General features: G+C 38.0%; 1 protein-coding gene across 1 annotated transcript in view; it reads right to left on the bottom strand.

The window, feature by feature from the left end:
• Positions 1–13,262, bottom strand: part of ITGA2 (integrin subunit alpha 2) — a 70,330-nt gene that overhangs the window by 27,123 nt on the left and 29,945 nt on the right. Inside the window, exons 5-13 of the mRNA XM_069776302.1 lie at positions 10,207–10,321; positions 9,695–9,822; positions 8,399–8,547; positions 7,148–7,298; positions 6,558–6,723; positions 5,177–5,250; positions 3,579–3,717; positions 1,425–1,570; positions 551–694 (exon numbers count right to left, since the gene is read on the bottom strand). Coding sequence (XP_069632403.1) covers positions 551–694; positions 1,425–1,570; positions 3,579–3,717; positions 5,177–5,250; positions 6,558–6,723; positions 7,148–7,298; positions 8,399–8,547; positions 9,695–9,822; positions 10,207–10,321 — 1,212 coding nt within the window. The remainder of the gene's footprint in view (positions 1–550; positions 695–1,424; positions 1,571–3,578; positions 3,718–5,176; positions 5,251–6,557; positions 6,724–7,147; positions 7,299–8,398; positions 8,548–9,694; positions 9,823–10,206; positions 10,322–13,262) is intronic.

Genomic DNA, 13,262 nt, shown 5'->3' with positions numbered 1-13,262 from the left:
TATTACATTCACAAGCAGTTCTGGGGAAAGTTTGTGGCTGCTCCTGAAAAGCAGAATGGGCAAGATTGCACTGGGAAGGGCTCTGTCCACAGTCCTCTAACCAGGCAGATTTGGCACTATTTACCCCTGCCCTTATGCCACACCCTGGGAAAAGGACATGCTCCGTTTCTCATTACAAAAACACCACTTGCAATATTTCTAACACTTTGAACAAGATACACTAAATAGTGTCTTAGACGCCCTGAAGAGATCCAGGGCCAAAGGCTTTTTAGCATGCATGTGGCCAGTCTGCTTTGAAAGAAGCTTGCCCAAAGCAGTGCCGGCTTGTGCGAGTCTGGCTGTGGGGCCAGGCACCACTCTTCTGATCACTCCCTGATTTAACAGAACAGACACTGCCACTAAGTACTACTGCAGTTTGGACTGCTTTTTCCTTGGTAAAACAGTAGTGCAGGGAACAACAGTAAATCCCTCCAGCTGCAAGTGAAAATATCAGCACTTATCACGAAGAGGCAGGAAGCTGATTCCAGCTTTGCTACGGTGCCATTTTTACCTTTGTGATGGAAAACATGTATACTCTTCCTTCCTCTTTCTTCAGGTCATTCATAAACATTGGTGCACCCACAAGCAGAACATCTGTCACAGAATCCCTGTTAACGTCCACTGAACACACCACACTGCCAAAGTAGGAGCCAATCTGAAACCAGTAGTAAGAGAGTCATGTTTGTAAATGGATTTTGTAAAGCGTAATGTTTTAGCACCTGACTCAGAAAAATTACACCCAGAAACAGTCCAATACTAATGAATGAAACTGCCTGTTGGAATGAAATTACTATATAACATACTCCAGTGTTTGAAGAATCATATCCTTACCATGTGTCCACTGCTTCTGCCGAGTAGCCGCTGCTATAGCTTTATCACTCACCAGTAAGAATGCAATCAGAGAATAAACTATGGGAGGTATATTTTTTTATATTACACTGTGCACATGAAACTACCCAATCTCTCATTTACTCTCAGATCTGTCTGTCTAACAGACAAAACCAAACCCATCTAAACTCATTGCTCTTTTCCAAATGGAGAAAAAGAGAATGAGCTTCCAAATCTCTCTTTTGATGTCATCTACTTCACAACTTCTCAGGAAGAGTGGAGCTCACTGAGTCTCTCCCAATTAGAGGTGTTGACAGAATAATACATTAAGTAGTTTTGTATATTATCTTTTACCACTAATTGGATGACTTCTTAAAATACTGTTTAAGAGTTCAGTTAACCTCACTGAAATAGTCTAGTGGCAGAGAAAAGTTCAAGTGGATTTTAAATGCATTGGAAGAAAGAGGAATTTTCAGAACAAATGCATTGCAATTTACTGCTGTGTCAATAAAAACAGATGCCTGCAAAATCTGCATTCATGACCAAAATATACTTGCCTGCTCGCCTCTCTGGGACTGCACAATTGCAATATTACCATTGCTGTCAACATCATAAACTACTACTCTGCCAGTGTAGTTGGATCTTGGTGCGCCAGCAACAAAATAGACAGAGTTCTGAGTTGAGAGAACGGCAACAGAATAACCTGGGGAGAGAAGCCAACATTTAACATGTGTGAGAAGCCATTAACTACAAGTTGTCAGTCGGTTATCCATAAAGCACAGAGGATGAGTCAATCTGGTATGTTATTTGCAGAGAATGATGCTTCCAGACAGGAAGTTAAGCTGTCACATATGTGTAAAATCTGCAATAGTCTTCTGGAGAGAACAATGACACACAGATCAAGTTGAAGCAAGTTTGCAGGATAGCATGGACAATAGTTTTTAGCCTGTTCGGTAAAACATAGACCACAAAAATGTCATGCTTGTGAAGGAGATACAAAAAAGAGTGCAAAGAATATCTTTGGAATGAAGAAATAAAGAGAAACATGAGGTGAACATTTGGGCCAGCCTTCAAATTAGGGAGGAACACCTAGCTTCTGCAAAGCTTGCAGTGCATTTTCCCACAGCTCACCAAACCACAGCCCAGTGCTTTGGCTGAATAGAACAGGCTGTATTAATAGCTTGTCAGCTGAAGGGCTTAGGTTGATTGAACTTCTTTGAATATTTTAATCCTCATTCCCATTATTCTAACATTATTTGCTTTCAGGAAACATCTTTTAATACCTGCAAATATTTTAAACATGTATTAGCACTACAAATCTAGCATTAGTACATATTTTACATTTCTGTGGTTTAATTAAGCAAATTTATTTTAACAGAAGAAAACAAAATCATCCTTTATAAAGACTGCAGTTAAACTGAACAACAAAATCCAGTGATTGGGCAGAATATGCAGCTTTAGCAAGCTACAGGACAATGTGAGGAGCACAGCCTAAATGGATTACACCTTGGTCATTACATATACCAGCCTAATTCAGATTTGGATTCGGACACTGTTTTTCTAGGGAGAGAACATCATTGGACACTAGAAGTTCAACAAGCAACAACAAAACTAAATTTTATCCTGCAAGTTAAGGCCACACGTTCCTAATTAATACAGCATACAGCCATTTGAAGTGAGAGGGTGCAGTGCAGAATGGAGGCCAATCTAGTGAGCTGTGATGTACTAGCAGCCCTTAGCTGGTGAGAGCGAGCTGGTACAGAGAGGTCTTAGTGTGGGACAGAAGGAAGTAGAAGGGAAATGAAAGGACAGAAAATGCTACAACATTGTTGGCTCCAAAAAGATTAAGGCCAATACTCTAAAAGTGCCTTGTGGAGAAGAGCTGAAAGGGAATGACCTGACCTTTTAAGAATTATTCTAGAAAAGGGAGGAATAGAAAGTCTGAAGAGGTCACACATGCAAAAGAGCTACTGGTCATTACGTTAGGTTTAGTTTATTCATTGTGTTGGATGCAAGTAATGCTAAGCCGTAGGGAAAAGAGCATGTGAGTTGCAAAACTAGCATTGCATTAAATAACTTCAAGGATAAGAAAGTCATAGGTGCTTAATGTAGGAGCATTATTCAGGGATGAATCGCCAGAGCAGGCATGTTGTAGCTTTGCAGAAAACATTTAAATGAACTGAGAATACAAACTGACTGGGTCTAGTTGGTCACAAAAACATGCACCAGAAAACATATGTGGGTTATAAATAAGAACTCTGTTAAACTGCAGCAATATTTCTAAAACTATAAACTGAACTGGGAAAGGCCAAGGAAAGAGCAAGCACAGATGGAACGATAGCAAGTCAATCAGCTTCTCATCCACATGTAATTGGGGAAGTATGTGCAAATTTTAAAAGAAAAGGTACCCATAATGATCAGTATGATACATTAAGCAGCCTTTTCAAACCTCATGATTTCTTATGTCTCTGTGACATAGCCTGATTTTTTTCCAGCTTAACACATTGATATGAGTAGAATTTTAAAACCACAATAAGGATTTCATTCCATTCCAACTGTTAACCAGTAAATAAAATCTTTTTGGATGCATAATTCTTTTCATATTCTCAAATCCATTCTTAACAGGAGTCTGGCTAGAGCAGAATTTTCCAAGTTCTTTAATATCTTAACAAAGGTTTGATACATTTCCAGATTTGTATTTCAGCCCTTACCTAGATAAGAGCTATGGTTTCTGTCCTGTAAAATCTTCTCAAATACATGGCTTGGAAAGGTGGTGACTCTGTCTGAAGACTCCTGAACTACTGTTCCACTCCAGTCATAGGCCCCAACAGCACCCAGCAGCAGAATATCCTTTAAAAAAATAAAAATCAGTATTTTAGAGCTACCTATTTTAGAAAAAGTGTGAGGGGAAGCTGAAGTTAGTATACGTATTTCCTACATCACTGTGTTTAAGGCACTGATGCACAGTCTAATGACTGCAAGCAGTTGACTGGAGCTGCTTATAGTTACCACTTACATGCAGGACTTTACTGCCCTATTAAGAGGAACTGTCACCCTCTACTGCAAGAGGATAAGTGACTGCTTTAGCTCCCATGGCACTGCAACTCAAGATAAAATGGCTTTATTTAAACACTGTGATACTTTCCTAAGCCTGTCCACCCTGGGGTTGGGCTTGCCAAGTCTATGCTTTTATGCACTCATGATCCTCAGAAGACTGAAGATCACACAAACAAAACTGTTAAGAAAAAGCTAAAGCCCCCTTTTTGACAACAGAAGTGCCATGACAGCACACAGAAGCTGATGGAAAAAGATTCAAAATTTCATTCTTTAACTAGGGAGATGCCCTTAAGAGAACAGTTAAATCTAAAATCCAAATTAATATGGCTTATTATACAGAATATTTAATACAGAAATACTTCTTCATCTTATAATTGTACACAGAAAACAAACATAGTTTAGATTATTCACATTAAAATTCTTCACTGAACTGAGATACCATTACAGAAAACTGCAATAAAAATAGGATGTGTAATTTTCCTGAAGAAATCCCCAAATCTTCCTTAATTTTTGCCATTTCCTAGCACCAAGTGCTTGGTAAATTAAAACTTCAATTTGTGCAAATACAGAGGACTTTTAAAAAAATTATTTCATTCACCTTTAAGGGCTATGAGAAGGAAAAAACCTCCCTGTATTCTCAGTTGAAAGCTGCTTGAACCACACTTGAATTTTACAAAGAGAATGTATTTGGTCAAGATAATCTTAAAATTCATTAGCATGAAAAATGTATCTGATTTATTATTATTTCTGATTTCTAGAGTGAAATATGCTTTAAATAAATATTATTAACTTTATAAATGTTAGATAAATTCTTTTCAGACTTCATTTATTTATATCTTGCTGACTGCCTAGAAATATACCAGCTTTACAGTATGGTTTCAATTCTTCTGAGTTATTCAACTGCAAAATATTAACTTGGAGCAATTGAATTTTTCATGCTATGTGAATTCAGAAATCACTGAAATCATTGGATTAACACATCTCAAAATCATTACATGAAAGAAACAGTTACTCACATAACTTCACATATTGATGTATATTTTTTCATTTTAGAGATATACACCATCTATTAGAAGTGATTTTTGTGGCATTCAAGTAAAAAAAAAAAGAAGATAATTTGACATACTCCTGCTTGTAAAAAAATCTTAAAATTGGTCATTTTGTTTTATTAGTCTTATTTTGTTGCACTTCTAAACATTCATATCTATGTAATTACATCTATTTGTATCATTAAATAATTAAATTCACATACCTTTTTTTGTGAGTAATATGCACTGAAGCCCACCTGTGACATTTCCATTTGGAATGTATCACCTTGATCTGTACCTGGTAAAAAAAAAAAAAAAAAATTCACATACGGTTGACACTATAGAACCACACAAGAGATCCCATCTTACTGCCTCTGAGTGTAGCTATATAGGGATTGTATGTTATTTTTTCCAAACCCACCAATTCTCTTAGAGCATTTCCAACATTTACAAACAACGGAAATCTAAGATCTCATAAACTGTAAAATATTTGGAGGATTTAATGGCAAGTTGATAAGATGAAGCCACGATCCTATGAGTCTCTTCCAAAAAAAAAGGCAGAAGATGATGATAAAGATGGCTTGAATCAGTCTGCACAGTCTTGTCACTGTGGCTAAACTCTTTTTATGTTTCCTAGGAAGCACTAATAATACACTGAAATTAGCAGCTTTCATAACTGTACATTCACAACTTTCAAACAGAATATGAATGTTTATTGTCATATAGGACTTGTAAAAAACCTGTTGTAATTGTCTTGAAAAATACTGTGATGTCCAGGAGTATTTCCTAAGCTAGATGGGTGGGACTCGATTAATGAGAATTCAATGGGAGTACTCAGCAAAACCCAATACAGGGAGCTCAACCGATCCCTTGACTTGATTAGCAGCATGGGCCTGGTAAGGAACAGATGGAGGTCAAAGAGAAGGGAAGATTTCATCCTGAGCACAGGAAGGCTGCTGCCATGAAAAGCTCTTTAGGGAGGGCTAAGGGCAGGTCATAAGCCTCCCAAGCAAGGTCTAAATTTGACTTTAAAAAGCTGGCTTCTGGGGGAGAAGAGTCTCTGTATCACCTACACAGCACCTTCCTCCAAACAGTAGACAGAGTACTGTGGGTGATGCTAGGGATGGAACCTGGTAGGTGCCCACCACAAAGACTGCATTACTGTAGCATTTCAGTTCTGTTATCAGTAACCTAGTCTTCTGATTTGCTTTATAAATTTACACTTGTTTAGTGTTCACACAGGTGAATCTGACAAGCATAAAGATACCTTTACTCCTCCAGTGGTAATAGCTCTGAATGTATTTGGATGCATATGGACAAGCCGCCAGTGGATATCTGAAGCCCATAATTTGACTGAAAACTTCAGAAATTAGGGAATATTTCCCACAAACTGCAGAAACTAACTTGAAGCTCAGGCTCATTAGGGGTGGGGTAGCTGGGGGAACACCTGTGCAAACCAGAGCCCTCCTGGGGAGCAGGGAACAGCTCACAGTTTCAGCTGCCCCTCATTTTCACAGTACTACACTAAGGTGAAAGTAAATAAAATCCTTACCTTATCAGCTGGAAGAATCTGATCTAATTTTTCAGAGACAGTAAGTATTTTACCTTCTATACTAAAAATGCGCTCTCCAAGTGTTCCTGCTTCTTCCAGTAGTGCAGCTTCAGATGACACATTAAAGAAATACTTGTCTGTTGGATGACTAGCAATTCCCTTGATTTCTTTAATTAAGTTTTTAGTATCAAGTTCATGCCTGATTAAGTATCCCAAAACCTTGGGTAAAAAAGAACACAATAAGAAGAGTGAAGGAAATCATAGTGTTACTCCATTTCATTCTGTATTATTTGAGTAAATATTCTACATATTAAAAAAAATTACCTTCATTCATATTACTGAATTGCTTATCAGACTGTATTCCTATTCAAGGCACCATTCAGACAGGAAAAATACATAAACCAAAGCAAAGGAGACAACCATGGAAGTTGCTCAGGTAATACTGGTTTTGCTTTTTCAGCCAGTTAAAGATGACCAATATTTCGCTAACTCATAAACATTAATTTCACCTAGTTTCAGTATCACCAGTGTAACAATGCATGCATTATATACAGCTTAAGTATAGAACATGCACTTTCAGACATACACACCAAAATGATCTTTCAAAAATTGCAACAATATATATAATTATAGTATTACTTACGGCAATGCCAAATCTGGTTATATTGTCTTCATTGCATTTACCTATCACTGTTTTCAAGTTGGAGCCATCATGTGATTCACCATCCGTCACAACAACCATTACTTTTGTGGCTGTTGGACGTCCTCCCGATTCAGGTGAGAAGGCATACTGTCTGTTATAAAATATTGGATTTATCACATGTCAGTTTATAATGGATGGAATTTGGTACCTATAGTGTAATGGATGTCTATCACTGACTTAGAACAAGGTGCATCTGCAGTACTTTTTTATTTGTAAAATAACGATCTTCAATAAGAATTTTCAGTTATGCTCCTGATAGCTTCTTCTCAAAGCACTGCTCAAAGAGCCATCAGAAATGTAATCAAGGAATTTTAAAAAAAAACAAGTAGGACTGGATGGTATTTCTGATAGAAATGTACATTCCAGGGAAAGTAATATTTTTTTTGTACAAATATTTCTAAATAAAAAGGTCTTTTTTGTCAGAACTATTAAGTTTTGTAACACCAGAATAGCCAAGAATTGGCTCCACCAAGTTCAAACAAAAGGGGAAGAGTTATTAATATGTTCCTCAATACTACTGCAGATATGGATTCCATTGAAGGCTGAGTCTGTTCCTAAACAAAATTTTTCAAGGCCATTTGATTCAGCATGTATTTTGGCCTAGAGTCCTGTCCTTTATTCAACTGCAAAACAGCATCTTTCTATTGAGAAACAGACCTGGTTTGTATAAGTATTCAGAGTCATAGCACATTGTTTTAAGTTTTTCCTATTTTTCATGCTGCTGGTGCTGCAGTGACAAACTGAAAAGAGACAAGAGATTTTATTTTCCCTGCAATCAACCAAAGTCTGACCTGCGAACAAGAATGCTACTGGTCCCACTGAATCCCTAGATAAACTTTACTTCTTTCAATGGTTTTGTATCTTTCCTAAAAGCTTGTCCATGGTATTCGATGCACTGTCATATTTAGACATCTGTGACAGCCCAAACAATTCTGTTGGGTACCAGAACTACTTTAGGGTAGAGTTTAACCCAATGGTTAAAGACTGCTTTTCAGCAAGTCTAGTTTACATATCCCTGTACTGTTCTGCATGGGGCACTGTAAATGTACCTGAAGGATTCTGTCTGGCACTGGAAACCTCCTCAGAGGCTCCAAGTGCGTGCACTCTCAGTGGGAATGAAATTCAGGATGTGCTCGCTGCCTTGTAAGGTAAGTTAACAATAGCTGCACAGTACTCATCCATGTATTTTACCTTGCATTGTCAATGGCCTTGAAAGTATTAGTGAGATCTCCTCCCTTCTGATATGTTCCCTCCATTGCTTTAACAACCTCATCCTTTGTTTGATATGTATTCAAGTTGAACACTACACGGGGATCATTAGCGTACTGAATTAAACCCACCTATACAATAAAGAAATTATGTTAGATTACCATGCATTACAATCAGTTACACAGAATCATGATGCTTACTTATTATCAGGTTGGAGTAAAAGATCTGCAGATGCACATGGGATTATAACTGTCTTTCAACACATATGAAAGCAATTAATATTAACACATTTGGAAAACAAAGAAAGCTAAAATGCTCTTGCACCTTATATAATCTATTATGGACTACAATATGTTAATGCAAACAATCCGAAATAGTCATTAAATATTTGCTTGGTTACTTCTGGAAGAGCTGATGGATAGCAATAATAGAGAGAGCTCTGGGAAAAATGAGAAAATAGCAGAAATTCTACAAGCTGACAGCACCTCAGTCTGATCTCTTCTAAGGAAATCCTAAAGGTTAGTTACTTGACAGCACTGCAAACCCTATTTATTTTTAATACAGGTGAAGCTAAAGACATACACTAAGATGTACATTTAGTATGAAAGAAAAAAAGAAGATGCTAAAGGTGAGGTCAGAAAGGACTGAGCAGGTAGCCTAGCTTTTAAGGACCTCACTTCCAAAGTAGCCCAAGGAAGAAGGCAGGCTTTGGGAGAGAGATTTCCAGTGCTCCAGTCTTTGTTCCCAGAACTATTTATGGAAAATTGACAACTGTAAAGACAGAAAATATTTTAAAAAAAGGCAATAAAATTTTCCTTACCATCATCAAATTAAAAGGAAAAAAGAACTCAAAGATCAGATAGTAACCAAGCAGGAAAAACTCCTATTTTAAAGGTGCAGTAGTTGGAAAGTAAGAGCCATAAGAAAAGCCCACAAAAAAATCTGTTCTACTTTTACCACATCCCCACAGACTATATTTTAATTACTTTTACACCTAATGCATGAAAGAGATCTGACTCCTCTAGATATAACCTAGACTTCTGTTTCAGTTGGTTTATGTTTTGAATCAAATTACTAATTCATTTTGAAATAGGTTAGCTGTGAGATAAAAAACCCAATACTGAAAGACATAGGACAACTGTGTAATCTGTGGCTTTGGAAGAGGTACTGTAGTTATGCTAAAGCACATTTGGTTTCCTTTAAAATTGCTAATAAAACCCATTGTCTTTTGGGGTTGTTTTTTTTTGTTGGTCTTTCTCAACGATGTCTTTGACTTACCTGGGTTTTGTTAAGGCCTATGTCTAAGCCTTGTACAAATTTTTTCAAAAATGCCCGCACTGCATCCCAGGGATAAATGCTGTTTGACTCATCACAGACAACCACAACGTCTATGACAGAGGAACACTCTAAAACAAAAATAAAAAGTGGACACTAAAAGCACTTTCAGTCTCAATATACTTATAACTCTTCGGCTAAATCTAGAGGTGCATATTTAGGTCGTACACAGGCAACACTTCAGATCAGGAAGGTTTTGCCAGAATGAGGACTCAATAGAAACATATGCAGATTTTGAGCCTGTGCTGGTGCAATCTTCTGAATTCAGAGAAGTGAGTCCATACTCATATCAGCATTGGATCACGATTTGTCAGTCCTTATGTGTGAATCACAGGACTTTGTTTTTGCATATACTTCTTTTAAAAAAATCCCAAATTAAGAGTCCCCAACACAACATACCTTGATTTTGTTTGATATGTTTTTTAATTGAATCTGTTTTGCACATGTTGCCTTACTTTGAACAGCAGGAGAAAAGCTTCTTAGGATCTGGAAACTTGGACTGATTTCAGAACAGACTCCTGTTGCGTAGTATTGGCTTCCACACTGCTGTGCCCACAAGGGACCACAAGTCTTAAAAACAGCAACAAAAAGAAACTATAAAAACAACAAATATTTGTCTCACCCTATCCATGTATAAAAGCACAATAAGCAGGACTACAGGTATATAGGAGCAGAGGAGCCCTCCTGGGTTATCAGACCAAATCCCTTGCAATCACAGTGACAGTGTAACCCCTTTCATAGACTTTCTCATTTAAAGTACTTTCTGTTCATGATCATCCTAGTGCCTCCTTCTGCAAGCTGGCCTCTCCAGAATATGCACAGTTATAACATCTAAGGAGAGTGACTTGGTCTGCTAGGAATCTGTGCTGCTTTAGGCCACCTGCTCTACAAATTATTGTTTTAAAACTAGGGTTGGTGTTTGCACATCGCTTATAAGCGTGCGGAGAAGTACTTCCACTAACCAGGAGGTGGCATCAGAACCATGAGCATGCAGATCGCTGCAAAAACGCAGAGAGGACCTTTTCTTGCGGTACGTCCGATTACCACCAACAGTGGTGACCAGACTGAAGAGTTTTGTGATCAGTGCGCGTGCACACACACACACACTAACTAGTTTGAGAAGCCTTGTTCCCAAGGGAAATTCACTTTGCCAAAATATTTACAAGTTAAACTTCATCATCCCCAGTGAGGGTGCAGCCTCACAGTAGGCACTGTCCTATTTAGCTGCAACTAAAAGGGGAAGTTTGGCCCTGGCCTCACATATGCTATGGCTATATGTTTTGTTGCCTTCTGGGGAAAATAATCTTGCTTCTTTGCTGAAAATGGCCTCTGTAAAAAGAAACATTTTCAGCTAGATCAACCAGCTGGTTGCATGACAGCCACACTTCTGATATTAGAAAGATAGGTACAAAAGTACCTACATGAAAAAGACAGAATTTTGTCATGAGGATATTTGGGAGGGAAGGATTTTCTTTTTAAAAGAAAATCACGTTAGGAACTCAAGGAAAAAACATAACTTCTGTTCATCTGTTCTGAAAGAAATGATAGCTTTATCATGTATAATTTCTGATTGCCCTATCCAATCAGGAAAGCTTGGAAAACAGAAAATGCAGCATCTCTATTTAGGAAGAGAAGACAAAGTGAACAGCACTATTACCCTTTTCTCAAGAATATTGAAAAAAAGGTAATTAAAGGCAGAAGTAAATGGAAATTGAGCTAAATCACGCAGTGGTTTACCAGTGGTAGACCACATCAAACTATTCTGACATACTTGAGAAGATGGCAGATTTTCTAGACAAGAGAAAGGAAGTATATCTACGTTATCTGATCTTGAGATAAGCACTCTTTTCAGCTGCTACATGCGGCACGATTAGTTTTACTGGAAAATATGGATATTTACAGAGGTGGAAGGTACAGAACAAATCACCTATATTGGTAACTATGAAGCTGAAGGAGAGTTACTAGCCTTTATTTTTAATTTAAAGTCCTTTTTACATCAATCTCATTTGCCCATTTTCTAGTTTTCTTCTGCATTAGTGGTTACTCAAAATTGTGATGTTAATCTTAGAGCAAAAAATAGAAATGTTTTAATAAATTTGCTGATCTTCACTTTAAAACAAAAAAAAAGGAAAAGCTCTAATGTTCTAGCATTGTTAGAGTCAGAAATTTAAGATTCATCATTAATGCAGGGGAAAACAGCGCGATCACATATCAAGAACTGATGAACTTGAAAAATGCAACATTATAAGGGGGCATAGACTGCCCTTAAGGACTAATGTTAGGAAATGCAGGCATAAACTGGGAGCCCACTGAGTAGAAGAGAGAGGAGCAGACGGACTGGGCACTGGCTGATTGCAGGGTGACCATAAGCATACAGCCAGCATCCAAAGGAAATACATGACAAGAAGTGCACTTGCAGTTGAGACACGGAAATACCAAATACACTATATAGAGCCCTGAAAAGACTTAGGTGGAATACGGCATAGATCTGGTCATTCATGTTCCAGAGAGGTGTATTTTAAAAAGTTGCATTTCAGCCAAAAAACTCTGTGTTTGTTTAGCAAAGCAAAGGACAAAGGAGAACGATTGTGGGGTGTTAAATATAGAAGGGAGATTTTACATGTAGGGAGATGTGAGCTGTTCCTTTCAACTAAAGGCACAGTGCTGCCCCAGGAACAAACAGATAGTAACTTACATCTGAAATCTGGAAAAAAGTTGTTAACCATCAGTGGAATTCTTAAGCACCTTTCCAACAGGACTAAGCATGCCTCAGAAAAATGTAATGAGCATGTGGAAATGACTGCCCTGTACTCAAGGTACCTGTAGGAAGCCATCACACGGCATCAAACAGCTGAACCAGCAGGACTCACAAGATACAGTACAGACATGCCAGGCTGGGTCATGCTCCAGCCAAGCAGCCCATGGATACAGCACAGGCTGGTGCAAGTGCATGGAGGCTGAGAGAGAAGCAGCCACAAGAGGAAGGAGTACAGTGAGCTGGGAGGAGGCAGCCATGAGCAAAACCCAAAAAGCCCATCACAGAGGCCAGCTGCCAGAGATAGTGTCTCAGAACAGTGTCCTGGCTGGCAGCAGCTTGCAATTACGAGCAGACAGTCTCTGCTTGTTGTCCAACTCTTGCCACAGCTAAGTCATGGGGCTTTTGGTATTTGTTGAGGCCAAGTCACAGCTAAGCACCTGTCTCCAATACCCCATTCTCCTTATGTCAAAAAGAACTCCTATTGCCAAAGACGTAGCTAACTGTTCATGTCTTAGCTTGCAAGGTTTTTTTTTTGTTACTTTATGGAATTTAAGGAGAGTCGGTCAATAATATATGAATCATGAAATTCTTTTTAACAGAGAGAAGTTCAAGTATTATTAGAAAATACAAATTTTTCTGCATGAGGTGTTTTAAATCGCTGCAATTACTGATACTGATTGAAAGTGGGTATGCATAAGATAGTATTAACAGTAATTAAAGATATTAACCAAGAGACAGAATAAGATTTTTTTA

Source organism: Haliaeetus albicilla, chromosome Z (genome assembly GCF_947461875.1).
Source record: "Haliaeetus albicilla chromosome Z, bHalAlb1.1, whole genome shotgun sequence".
Classification (NCBI taxonomy): domain Eukaryota; kingdom Metazoa; phylum Chordata; class Aves; order Accipitriformes; family Accipitridae; genus Haliaeetus; species Haliaeetus albicilla.
This window is presented reverse-complemented; position numbering and strand designations above follow the sequence as displayed.